Genomic DNA, 13,202 nt, shown 5'->3' on the forward strand with positions numbered 1-13,202 from the left:
AAGGAAAGCCAGTCACCAAGTTTTGTCGGTCATTTTTACCTTCGTCATGTCCTTAGTTCTTTGTTTCAAAATCATCTACTATTCCAAGAAATCTTATCGATCAATGATCGAGATCTTTCTCCAGCCAAGAACTTATGCTTGGTCTCAAGCTGGAAAAGCTGAAGATGAGCCCGATCTACCTTCATGAATATTTGAACAAGGCGCAAAACAGTGGACGGACAAAAGATAGGTGTTCTAGGAAAGGGCGCCTTGTATTGGGATGAGCTCCATCTCCCGTATAGAAGTATATCATCCATATACCATAATATTCATTATGTGTCTCTCGTATGCATTAAAATCCCAAATATCGATATTTGATCCCTCTCAGCAAGCGAACGGCAAGTTGCTTCGCGGGAGAAATTAGTCTCAACCGCCTTCTTCAAACTCCACCCATGTCATCCCAAATCAAATCTTCGACCCAATCATCAATCCTGTCTCTCTACCAAACATCCTCCGGCATAACCTCAAAACTCTCCCCATTTTCCCGAACATGTTTTAGAGTCTTGTCCCTCCTCAACGGTTTCCGCATATCATACGCATCCTCCCCCTCACCCTCATCCGCCTCTTCTCCTCCGACAAACTCATTATAATATCCTTTAACCTTCCTGAAAACACTATATCCCAATCCCTTGTAAAGTTCCTGCGCAATCATGTTACTTTTCCTCACAAACAAATCCACAAACCAAGCATCATATTCTTCTCCTCCTTTCTCTAAAACTTGAGACAAAGTTCTTGCGAGACCTAATCGACGCGCGGAGGGAGAAACGGTGAGAGCAGTGATATGAGCGTGCCATGGTAGATAATGCGGAGATTGTGAGAGAAGCATGGATTGTGGAGAAGACTCAGTCTTGCCCATTATGTAACCGGTGATGGCAGAAGAAGGAGAGAGAGCGACGGTAAAGAGATGTGGCCATCGTGCTAGATAGGAGAAATAGAAGCTGAGGTCGTAGGTTTCAGTCAAGGGATCGAGGTTTGTGGGATTAAATTTCAGGACGTCGAGAGCGGAAAACGGGCGGAGGGTTGTCATTTTGATGAGGGGTAGTGGGTTGATGGGTTTCGAACTGATGTTGGGATGGTAATTTTTAAGCTGCTTGGAGCTCTGATCGATGATATTGTGCTCAAAAGTCAGTTGTGTTGTTGAGTGTACAATTTATTAGGTTTGGTATAATTTGGCGAGGAATGTGAACAGTATTGTGAGTTGTGGGAAAGTTTGTGCCATGAAAGGTAGCTTGTAGCTACAACATAACTCAAAACCATGAACCAAAAATATACTGCCAATTGTCACCGCTATCATCGAGTACCGAACGCCGATGATATTGCGGCACATCAAGAATCAACCACTGCAAGGAACTTGCTTGTCTATTGGATTGGACTCTCGTTTTTTATACTTCCAAAACATCAAGCTAACATGTTCGAGTGAGAGAAAGCCGAAATGGAGTAGCAGGTACGAATTCTTTCCTGTCAACCGCACAGATAGATGCCTCCCTCAACCAACCTCATCGCCAAGTTTCATATCATCTAAGATAAGGATTAGACTTTCAGGGACCCATCAATCCTCCTCGCCAAACCATCTTGCACGGTGTTTTACTCTGCGCTGGTTCATAATAATAATAAAAGCGAGATTTGATATCACCTTTGAGGACTACCCTGTTGACCTTAGCTGTTGTTTGATACTATAACAAGGTTCAAGTGTCTTTGGGTTTCCACGTCGACAACACAGCGAAGAAGGAAAAGAAACATTGTTGTTTTACTAACCACTTATATTTGTGCGCGGAGTCATATTCACTCACTCATACCACTATACTACAACTCCTACGACTTTGCTTCGGCTTTTCAGGAATACGAACATTGGTTCACATTGCAGATCGAAATAAATTCGTTTTAGGAAATCGAATAGGAGAGAATATATTACATACGACTGTAGGAAATCATACCACATCAAACAGAAGGAACACATAAAAGCACACGCGATACCAATTTGAATCACAAAATTCCTTAAAGACGATAGAAAGACCGAGAAATTAAATATCGATACCTGTCAAAATGCCTCCTTCACCACAAACTCCTAGGCATAGTCGGCACCCTTCCGCACTAGATTTCTCACCCTCAACAATGAGCCTTTCACGCAGACTTTCCAAATCTTCCATACATACACCGACTACACCAAACCATATGAGTCGAGATTTTAGTAGCAGTGTGGACGGAGTTGGTATGGATGTACTTGGATCAGCGCAAAACGGAGGAAATGGACTTGGAAATCTAGCAGATGAATTAGCAGATGCATGGAGTGAAGACGAAGGAGAAATGGACGAAGCAGATCTTAATTTTCAAAACACTGCGCCAATGGAATCGGATAATGAGGATGCGGAAGAAGACAAAAATGCAGTGAGGGATAGTGGTGTAGATGTTACAAGTCCGAAAAAACAACATACAGCTATGAATTCAAATTCGACCTTGACACCGCCGACAGCCGGGCATGGGAGAGTCCACGCGTTAGGCCATGCGAGGTCGCCGTCTGAATATGATGGGAGTGATTATGGAGGAGATTCGGATTTGGAGAGTCCGGCCTTTGGACCGGCTTTATTGGCGAGAATGGATATGGTGGAGGGGTTGGCAAGGAGGGGTACGGAAAATAATGGAAGTCAAGCTGATGGAGTTGTTAAGAGGGTTATTGAAAGTTTGAAAGATTTAGGAGGTCAGTCTGGGTGGAGGGAAATACTACTAGGTTTGTCACTCTTTCTGGATGTTCTATATCTTTCATTTCCTCCTTTTGTCACAAAAATACTCTATGCTCCTTTGATGGAAATACTAACCCAAACAAAAGACTAGTAACAACCCATACTGCCCTTTCAACGCACCTCCTCCACCAAACCCGTCTCATCCAGAATCTTTCCCACCCCCTCTTCTCTCCTCTGTCCGCGCCGCCCACTCCGGAATTCATAGACACACTCCTCCCTCTTCTCGATACCCTCAGCGATTCTATCCCTCGCCCTTCAACACAGTCCCTTTCATCAATCACCTCCTTACATTCTCTAACCACCGATTTAATTCAAACAATAACATACTTGTCAGATACATTACATATGTCTAGACAAACTACAGTACAGGCATCGAGGAAATTGAAATCAGCAAAGGAATTGGTCGGCGAAATGAGAAGGGAAGAGGAGCTCAGAGAAGAAGGAGAGAAGTGGGTAGAACAAGGAGATTGGGAGAGGAGGTTGGGGGAAAGAGAATGCGCTGGGGTTTGTAGAGGCGTAGTTGGGGGATTTGAACAGGTTTGTGAGGACTGGAGAAGGAGATTAGTAGAGAGTGCTGGTGGCGAGGTGGGTGCTTGAGACGGTAGTATGGAAGAGGACATGATATGGAATGGCATACAGATGTTGAGGAGAAAATACACCCGCGCCGAATAGATACCAAGATTCAAGGCAAGAGCACACAAAGTGCGAGATGTGGATAAACATAGAGAGACGAGAAGTTATTCTAAACACCAGACCGAATGGAGAAACGGGTTCAGGTCGGGCGCTTGGATGGATATCCGGATAGATAGTTGGTTGACTGGTTAGTAGGCTGGCTGGCTCACCACTTGGATGGACGGATTCACGGATGGATAATATAGAAGGCGTGAAGATAAATAGACAGATGAGCCTTTCTTCTCGTCGGATAAAAATATAAATACAAATTAAACTTATAAAACTTTTGTGTACATATGTTCGAATGGTCTCGGAAACAGTACTTTGAGTAAAGTATCAGTCAATTGTGTGGGGTGTGGGAGATAAAGTTTACAGACAGATTCAGCGTTCTCGAAGTTGGGCAAAGAGGTTGCGAAGGGGGAGCAGGGGTATAGAGTTTTGGCCTTCGAGAACTGGATTCATTACAGCTGCATTTGAACTCGAGACAGGAAATAGGTTAGAGTTTCGCTGTGGTTGGATCAAAGCAGTCGGTTTGAATCGTGCAGAAGAGATGGAGGGGAGAAATTGGTTGTCAGGGAAGACTTAACGAACATACCTTAACGGATAACGATAGTATTCTGAAAAAGGAAGTTCTAGCAAGTGCTAGTAAGCGTGAGGATCGATAGTGAGCAAGGAGGTTGAGAATGATGATGAGACTTTCGCGAGCGGTGATAAATCCTCATTATCCTAGAGTGCTCTTGCTTCGTCACTTTGAGTTGATCTCATTAATGAATCAAGGGTTTGGTTTTCTAGGGCTGCGTTGCGGTTGCGAGTTGGAGGGAAGTATAGTGTGCAACGAACTTTGCTTTTTACGCTGTTGATGGCATCAAAGGTTCTCTTGAGCAGAGGTTCAATGCGATTCTTGTGAAGGAATTTGGGGAGTTTACTGCTGATTGGGAAATGTTTATTATAGCCGTAGTTTGGTGCGTGGATTTGGGGCTGGGAGATTGGAGAGTTTTACAGAAGGGAGTGGAGTAAAGTGGGGTAGGATAAGAGTGAATGGTGTGATCGGAAGTGCTCCATGTTATGTACTCCTTACTATGTAAGTCAATCCCTCACATGAGTTTTGGCTTTATTGTCATCAATTCCCTGAAAGGCGTGGTGAATGCTCTCAGATGGCTGTTCTCGCTTAAATGCAAGCTTGATCTCAGAAGTAGTAGGGGCATATAGAGTCTTCCGAGTATCTTGAGTAAATCGATAAATCCAAGAGCAGCTCCAGGAAAAGCGTTGAATGCGACCAGTAACCGAGGATCTACAGAACTCTCCTTATGGTGTGCTGGATTCGTATTAGGCTAGCAAGTATGGTACCCGAATGAACAGAGGAATACGGGAGGGTTCTTTCTTGTGGTTTGGTTGTGATGTGAGAAGAACAAGTGTTTCATGACAATAGAAGTCTACTTTATCGGGAGGATAGACGACAGTAATAAAAAATCGACAACAAAGGTGCTTAAACAAAAGATGGTATTCCGGTTAGGACGTCAAGAGGTTTACTTCTCATGTTGCCCCTGGACTGATATGGTATCTCCAGCACATCTCGATGGTGCAGTCACTTTTCCTTGGTTGGTGATATACCTGTTACTTTGTGGACTTACCGAATCTCTTTTGCTACGAGGCTTTCTTTTGTAGCTAGGAATCGAGGAGTGTGTTGGAAAAATAAAATAGTTGAATAGATTGAGTAGGTGAATTCATCAGATGCCTACCTAGGTACTTGCGATCATGGGAATGTTATATTTCGCGGGGTATCACGCCCATATCCCCATATAATTGCTGGTCCTCTATTCTCTTTACTCAATTCACTGTCTCTCGTGACCTCTAACCCTTTTGTACTTCAGCTATCGAGAGTATTCTATGCTCAAGTGGTGGATATAAAGATGAGGGTATCACTTGCATGCTCCCAATTATGAGAATATGGGTTCATGAAACACACTACGTGCGCCTATTCAAGTGGAATCCCCTTCTTTGCAGCGTGTGGGATTCTCTTGTGAAGGTATAAAATATGACGAAGAGGCAGAAAAAACAGGAAAGGAGCGGAAAGTATTGTGAGTGAGAGTAACACTAAGTTCTGCCGCAACCGTCAATAGCAGGAAATCATTGGATCTGACAATTAAAGATTCTTGAGATGAGATGAATGATCCATGATAATGCCATACGTCGACGATTCATACCCATGCAGAAGCCATTATAAAGATGACTTGGCATCACTTTTTTGCAAATCTGATTGCTACAAGATGATTTCTTGCCTCTACTTGGTTCTAGTGTGCCTCTCAACTTTTCATTGCTTTGCGCTTACGGTTCTACGAAAGTACCTTAATGCCCACCTTGAACTTTGAGAAACTTGAGCTTGCAGTGAATACAGTAGAAAGATGTGATGTGGCTTTTCTTGATCGTGTTAGTGTAACTATAAGATTCACTTGCTTATCATACTCGAACCTCCTGATTAGTTCAAAAGCCTTCCCTAGGGATCGAGAGTTTTCACATTGTTGTTCCTCAAGGTCATAGATCGAAACTGTCATATGGATACCGGCAGCTCTGATTCTGAGATAGATTCTGATTGAATTAGAGTTAGGCAATGAATGGTGTGGCTTTTGAGTAGGTCTTGGAGGAAGTATGGAGTTCGGCAAAAAGAATAAGATTGGTGAGTAAATGATAAGATGGATTGGACTAGGTTGCAATGACGGCTCTCGATATCTCTCTCAACAGCGATTTTTGAGAAGCGTCGACAGTATGACGAAAATCAGATAAAAGAATCATTTTCTACTGCCTACTCTGCGCTCTTCTCTCTCTTTCTTTTATCATGCATTCTCAATACAGCATCTCATGTCACCATTTGACCATCTTTAGATCTCCACCAAACTCCTGAATTTCTTCCATGACTCCCATGACCTCCCTACAACATCTATGTGAACAAGAAGACCACCACTATCTGATAAATACTGCGAACTTGGATGTACAAATCTTGCAGCTGGAGTCCCACTGCTGGAACGAAATTCAGTTATCCTACTGCATCTCATGCATGAATCCACATTTCAGTTCTACAATAACCAGATATGGGAGTGCGAATCAAGCTAGTTTTAAGTTGGCTTCTTCATGGTTTCTCAAAATTCCGTTATATAAACAACGGCTTCAATCGAAATTCATGCACGTGTAGAAACAAGCTCCAGTCGAGAGACACTGGTTTATGAGAACTGATTGATACAAATTAATAACGAAAAGACTTGTCACACTAACTACAACAACGAAACTGTTCTTTCGCGAATCTTTGATGTCTCAGTGCTGGTGCTAGAATTGGGGTAGAATTCTGTCAGTTTTGTCAGAAGCTTGGAAATTGCAAAATTAATGTGTAGGACACACTTACAGAAACACATACCATGATATATGTAAGCGATTAGCGGGGTTTGGATGTTGATTTATTAGTCATGTAAAAGAAACAACCTATGCGTGAAATTAAGCAACAAAGCAAGCAGCAAGAACTTTTTTCACAACATTAAGAGTTAATGGACTTTATGAAAAATTTGTGAGACGGTTCAAACATTGCACAAAAGTAAAGGGTGCGAGAGCATGGAGAATAGATCAGACATGATCCCAAAGCACGATACTCGTGATGGAAAGTCTTTTTCCTATTGAGGATCCAATCTAGTCTTAACTGTTGAGGTAATTCCATGTGGTGTTTCTCCCAATATGAGACGCTCATAGTTTCATGATATGCAGTGTCACCAGGTGCATACTAAAGACTTCACTGATAGATTTATTTGAAACCTCCCAGGTAAATCTGCCTTAATTTGGCTTGATCAGAGCGAGTCAATCGATGAGAAAGCCGTCAATATAGTAGTGCCCAAAGGGGAATCTGCATCGTGTCCTCAAATCGCTTAGCTACCTATTTTATCTTGCTTTCAACTTCAAGCCACTCTTTGGACTGCAGCTCAAGAAAACACCTATAAGAATAAAGGCATAGTAGAAAATATTCATAATCCAAGATTACCTGGACTCTGAGATTTAGATATGTTATTTGTCTCTAAGCCCGGCGATATGCTCAGACCAACCTTGTATGTAGCAATAATGGAAATATTAGTGACAGAAAGCCTCCACAGCAACAGTAAAACTGCATTCTGGGATGGAAAGAAACGCAAGCTCTCACATTCAGACTTTGCCAACCAAAGTAAAACAAGACGCGGGTATTGGCATATGCTAGAGATGAAAGCAAGTTTGAAATCATTGCAAGGTCGGAGCAGATCGTACGCCAAAACTTTGGCCGTCTTGAATTAATATAATCGTAAGAACCAAAATCAACAGCTTTGAATAGCACAAGAATATCTGCTTACAACTTTCATTCTTTTTGCCTAATTCACCAACTCAAGAAGTCTGTAGTAGGATATCATTCACATTTCTTCTCTACCCCTCCTGGACCCACTACTCATCAACCTTTGAAGCGCAGGATACAAATACAGGACTACCTATATAAATCAACACTTGATGAGCATCTTACATTCAGATAAACAAAAACCTTGCGTTCAAAAAATGCAATGGGGAGGAGAATATTGGGGTTATTAAATCAATACTCGGAGCATTTCCATGTCATGGTAGTTACAGTCTCCTTGAACCGCCTTGCCAGAATTGTGAAATTGACAAATCGAAAATAATGAACGACAATAAAAAAGATGCCGATGATATTGTTATTAAAGAGATATAATTTACCTCACTGTCAAATCCACTCACTGACCTGCACACCGAGACTAGCGGTGAAGAAAACACCGTGACAGAAACGCTTCTCTAAAAATCCTCATATCACGCAATGAAACTACCACCGCAAGCATCCATCGTTCAAACCACCCACACGAAAAGTTTCCAAGCCATCACAATCACAAGCGTCTAACATTCTCCAGTCTTACGAAATTCCAAATATCAAAATGTAAGCGCCCACCCACCCCACCTTTTCACTCTCATCGTCATCATCACCGTCATCATCATCCCCCATTCTTCAACAATCCTTCAGACTCGGGTCCATCGTTATCTCACACATTTCGCATCTCACAGACCAACCTCAGATCTTCCACCAAACACTATTCTTCACCCTAACCCAAAATACTCAAAGAAACCTAGAAGGTAGCATTTATTAGATATGCAACAAATCCTTCTCGGTCAAGGGAAGCGCCTTAGAGGATGGGGAACGATGGAAAGTCTTGGGTGAGATTATAGTAAGATGTCATGTGCCTGAAATTGGCACTTGGCATCTTCGATTTAGACTTAGATGAAGAGGGAGAAAGTGGAACTAATCAGGTGGGCAAAAAACATTTATCGTTGGAATAGGGAGAGGATAAGGGGAGAATGCATCGAGATGGGTATGTTATCATAACATGAGTGGAACATACAAAACTATTGATACTACGGCTCACGCGATGTTGCTCGGCATTTCTGCTTTAGGTGAAGGACGGAAGAAGGTAGCATTCATCAGATGTGCAACAATACTTTCTCCGTCTTAAAGATGGGGTGAAGTAGAAGAAGGTAGCATTCATCAGATATGCAACAATTCATCCTTGTTGCCCAAAAATGTGGTGAAGGATCCATCTATATCACATCGAGATGTGTCTTACCTCTTGGGACCTGAAACCCCCGCTCTGCATACCCAATGCGGACAGTTCATGACAGAAGGTAGCATTGACCAGACGTGCAACAGTTGCTTCTCATTCCCAAAGAATGAGGCGAAGGATCCATCTATATCACATCGATCCATATCTCACCACTTGATCCCCAAAGTCCCCGCTCTGGATACCCAAACCGGCCAGCTCATGGAAGAAGGTAGCATTCACCAGACATGCAACAAAACCCCTCTTCTCAAAACCTACAGTAAAGGATCTCCATTCCTATCCCTATCCAGAAATAGATCTCCATCCCCCAAAGACAATCTGAGGCTCACTACCGCCCCTGCCCCAATCAGAAGAGCAAGGAACGAACGTAGCATTCACAGATACGCAACAAAAGTACCTATCACTCCCCAGCAACCACAACGCAACACATTCTCCCATCCCATCCAGCCACATCCCAAAACTCCACTCAATCATTGTCTCATGCCCCAGAATCACCGCTTAGCATTCCTATCCAAGTAATCCAATTCTCAAGGTAACATTCATCAGACACGCAACAAAACCCTCTTTCCATCTTTCTCTAGCTTAGAAACCCCTAAAACTCCAAAGATCGCCACCTTCCATACCCATTCCAGAAACTCGCAAAAGAAGGTGGTATTTTGCAGATGTGCAACAATTCCTTTTTTTGGCGTTCCACGCTGTTCGTGCGTGCGTGCGTTGGAGGATTGTGATCTAGCGGTGACGATGTGGTGGGAAGTGGGGCCGGAGAGGTGTCGAATAAGAGGGTGAAGAGTGAGACATCTGGGTTTTGAAAACTCGTGATTTTGGATGGAGAGTATGAGTTGATAGGTAGGTAGCTATCAAGAGGAGAACAAATAGAAATATTCGAGTATCGAGTAAGCATGAAAAATTTCATTGGAATCTCGTGAATAAAATATATACAAAGCTAAACACCTCACCTCCTCAACAACATCCCCCCCAAATCTCACCTCCTTCTCCTTCCTCTCACCCATCACACCCTTTCTTTAAACACAGTCCGTTCCTCCATAAACAAACTCTCCAGTCGAGTTTTCACACCCACAAGTACCATCCACGGGACTCTTGATACAAGTTGTTCCCACTCCACTACTCGTTCCCTCACTTCCCCAATAAAATACCCAGTAATCAGCTCCCGCCTTCAACTCCGACTTCGTAGGCGCAGTACAAGTGTATGCGGAACAGGTTCCGTAAGGAGCACCGTGGGAGCTATCATATTGATGATCTGTCTCGAAGACGGCGAAGGTTTGGGTGCCGGAGACACGAGTGTTGTATGCACATTCGGCGGCTTGGATGGCTTTGGAGACTTTGGTCGCTGAGGGAGGAGGAGGTTAGTTATTTGGAGATTTAGAGAGGGAGACAGCTAGAGGTTACCTGTGCAAGCTGGGGAACTGGGGTAGTAGCCCTTTGTGTTGGAGGTAGCGGGATCGAGGGTTGCGGTTGCGAGAGTGCTGAAAGCAGCAATGCTGAGGATGGAAGTGAAGAAACGCATATTGATTTTCTTTGGAGATTTATTTAATATCCTGAAGGTAAAGAGATAGATGATGAGATGAAGAAAGATAATACAAAAACGAGAAATCGAGACATATTTGTACCTTTCCAAATAGATTAAAGGTCCAGAACCACGCACCAAACAATCTGAAATAGAGTGAAATCAACATGCAATAAACAAAGTATCCATCTCAAACCCACATCCATCGGGGATATAATGTGAGAACCTAGGGAGGGAGTTCAGCAATCCGGGGTTCATCGAATTGCCGATAGGGAGGTGTAGCGGCGACGGGCCGATGAAACGCGTGGGTGGGTCCATCCGATGTTTAGGAGATTGATTCAGGGGAAGAGATTATGGGACGATGGAAACATTGAGTTTATTTGGATTTGATGTTCCTAATATAAACAACATGTTTCAATTCGTCAGCTTGTTTGTCCATTTGCTTCATAAGGTCTCACTGCGTCGTTACCGTGTATCTCGATCCCATATTGATAGAAGCATCTTCGCCCCAACAAAACTCCTAGATGTCTTGGCACAGCCTCAACTCATGGGTAGATACTTGAAAGCAGAATGTCATCTTGAGAGATGATTCCATATTTTCCCTATAATATGCATATATACATCCTTACACCGAGCTGATCCAGTGATATCCACAAACCCTGCTAGGATTAGGATTTGTAGATTGAATTGCGTACACACCGATCGAGAAGCATTCCACAATTGATCTAGAACGCGAGAGGACTTTGAATTTGTTGTATCTATAGCTGTTCGTACAGAACAACCTTATTCATAAAAGAGCTCATCTGGAAATGGCCGCATAGATTAAATGCGATGTGGACTTCCACAACAATACAATATCTTCAACACCTACTTCCCTGTAACAACTCTCTCCTCTTAGATACCACCATGATAATTATTCCGGCCGTCAGAATTTAAAACTCAATAAATTCAAGAAGAAATTCAATGAAGCATTGAATCTATGAAATTAAATGAAAGACTTCTCTTCATTACGACTTCCTCCGAATAGCCGGATCCTTTAAAATGTTTAGATGGTTAGCATAAAAAGCCATCAATCCGGCCACATTTCATGTATGAAGAGTAATCCAGTATCCGAAGGACTTGAGGCTAAAATTTAGTGATTGTATGACCTCATATCACCAGTAGACTACATGGCGAGCACAATCACTGCCGGTGTGAAACGGTGCAACTTATCGCAGTTTCCACTGGGGGCTGACACCAACAAGGAAAGAGTTGTCAAGGATCAGTTGTAGGTAATCCCTGTCGATGTGTTGGTACTGCGGTGTGGTGATGCTATCTAGCATGAGGTGTTGATGTCGAGACAGAGAAATGTAGTAGTCGAGAGTTGTGTTTGCAGACATGTAATTTCATTCCGCCCTCGACTTCAACCCCTTTAAAGATATCAACATTTGACATGAACAAATGATCCCATATGTTGCGAAAAAATTCTTCAATTGTAACTATCATAACCCAAATCTCAAAGTTTCCCCTCACGATATTTGACCGTGTGTCTATATGACATATAAGCTGTTATTCAAAAACCAATCCATTCATTAATCCTTTCCTTACTCTCCAAGAATCTTATCGGCACCGGAGACTAGAAGATGGTTGTTAGTATGTTTGTTCAAGTATAAGCCAGTCTTTCGAACATACCAGTGTGTCCAATGTTATCTGGCTCAATGTTGACACTCTTGACTTTACCACCCTCAATAACAATTGCGTATCTCTTGCTTCGGTTTGTGCCCAATAATGGAGCAGCTGGGAATTCAAGATCCCACGCACGAGTGAAGCTTCCGTCTTGGTCACCGAGGAAACGGATACCACTCTTCTTGTCTGCGTCAAGAGATTTGCCCCATGCGTTCATACTGTTCATAAGAGTTAGCTAAGTTCAGCCTTGAAATGTGATGTGGGGTCAGAGTTGCGGAGTTGGGAAGTTCTTACACGAAAGCATCGTTGACGGATACAACAAAGACCTTTCCTGCGGACTCAAGCTTTGGGTGCATGATGTAACCAGGAACGTGAGAATCAGAGCATGTTGGACTGAAAGCTGCTGGAACACCGATGATGATACCAGAACCTTCGCCAATCTCGGCAGCAATGTTGACCTTTTGGCCTGGGTTGCCCTCGGCGAGCTCGACAGTTGGGATGGAATCTCCGACCTTGACCATGATTGCGATTTAGGTGTGTGGTATTGAAAGACTGATTGTATTTAAGATAGTATGATGTTGTAGATGTAATGTGTTGGTCGAGCTGATGAGTTGATGTCGAAGAGTGAAATAAGAAGAATGAGAAGAGGGGTGAAGTCCCATACTTAACTATTCACTCAGTCACCCCGCCATAACGTCACTTAAGCGTATATGCATCAGAGCTGGCTTGTGCGATGGGGGTATTGATGTTATTGGTGTCATTGGTGTCATTGGTGTTCATTAGCCACAATAATTCGGAATGTAACCCCATCAGTTGCGAGTATTTGGAATACTAAGAACCTCTAAGAAACTCTAGGAAGGTCTGAGACAATAGGGACGATCCGAAAACCCGCTTTTTCATCATCTGTGGTACTTTGATACTCGTGATAAGGTCTTTTGAGTA

The 13,202-nt window shown here is 43.0% G+C and overlaps 4 protein-coding genes across 4 annotated transcripts; 1 reads left to right on the top strand and 3 right to left on the bottom strand.

Moving 5' to 3' along the window:
- Positions 1-478: 478 nt before the first annotated feature.
- On the bottom strand, positions 479-1,066 carry Bfra_004906 (putative n-acetyltransferase protein; the record flags this gene model as incomplete). The annotated part of the gene is made up of 1 exon (XM_037335297.1): positions 479-1,066. One exon carries the CDS (start codon positions 1,064-1,066, stop codon positions 479-481), a length of 588 nt encoding a protein of 195 aa, XP_037192392.1.
- Positions 1,067-2,082: 1,016 nt separating this feature from the next.
- Bfra_004907 (uncharacterized protein) lies at positions 2,083-3,374 on the top strand (the record flags this gene model as incomplete). Its single annotated transcript, XM_037335298.1, has 2 exons — positions 2,083-2,734; positions 2,869-3,374. 2 exons carry the CDS (start codon positions 2,083-2,085, stop codon positions 3,372-3,374), a joined length of 1,158 nt encoding a protein of 385 aa, XP_037192393.1.
- A 6,718-nt stretch (positions 3,375-10,092) lies between these two features.
- Bfra_004908 (putative small secreted protein) lies at positions 10,093-10,595 on the bottom strand (the record flags this gene model as incomplete). Its single annotated transcript, XM_037335299.1, has 2 exons — positions 10,093-10,418; positions 10,478-10,595. 2 exons carry the CDS (start codon positions 10,593-10,595, stop codon positions 10,093-10,095), a joined length of 444 nt encoding a protein of 147 aa, XP_037192394.1.
- Positions 10,596-12,062: 1,467 nt separating this feature from the next.
- On the bottom strand, positions 12,063-12,874 carry Bfra_004909 (putative tsa family protein). Its single transcript, XM_037335300.1, has 3 exons — positions 12,555-12,874; positions 12,267-12,478; positions 12,063-12,210 (listed from the first exon to the last, which is right to left on the bottom strand). Exons 1-3 carry the CDS (start codon positions 12,779-12,781, stop codon positions 12,179-12,181), a joined length of 471 nt encoding a protein of 156 aa, XP_037192395.1. The 5' UTR covers positions 12,782-12,874; the 3' UTR covers positions 12,063-12,178.
- Positions 12,875-13,202: the final 328 nt, after the last annotated feature.

Source organism: Botrytis fragariae, assembly GCF_013461495.1.
Source record: "Botrytis fragariae strain BVB16 chromosome Unknown tig00000054, whole genome shotgun sequence".
NCBI lineage: Eukaryota > Fungi > Ascomycota > Leotiomycetes > Helotiales > Sclerotiniaceae > Botrytis > Botrytis fragariae.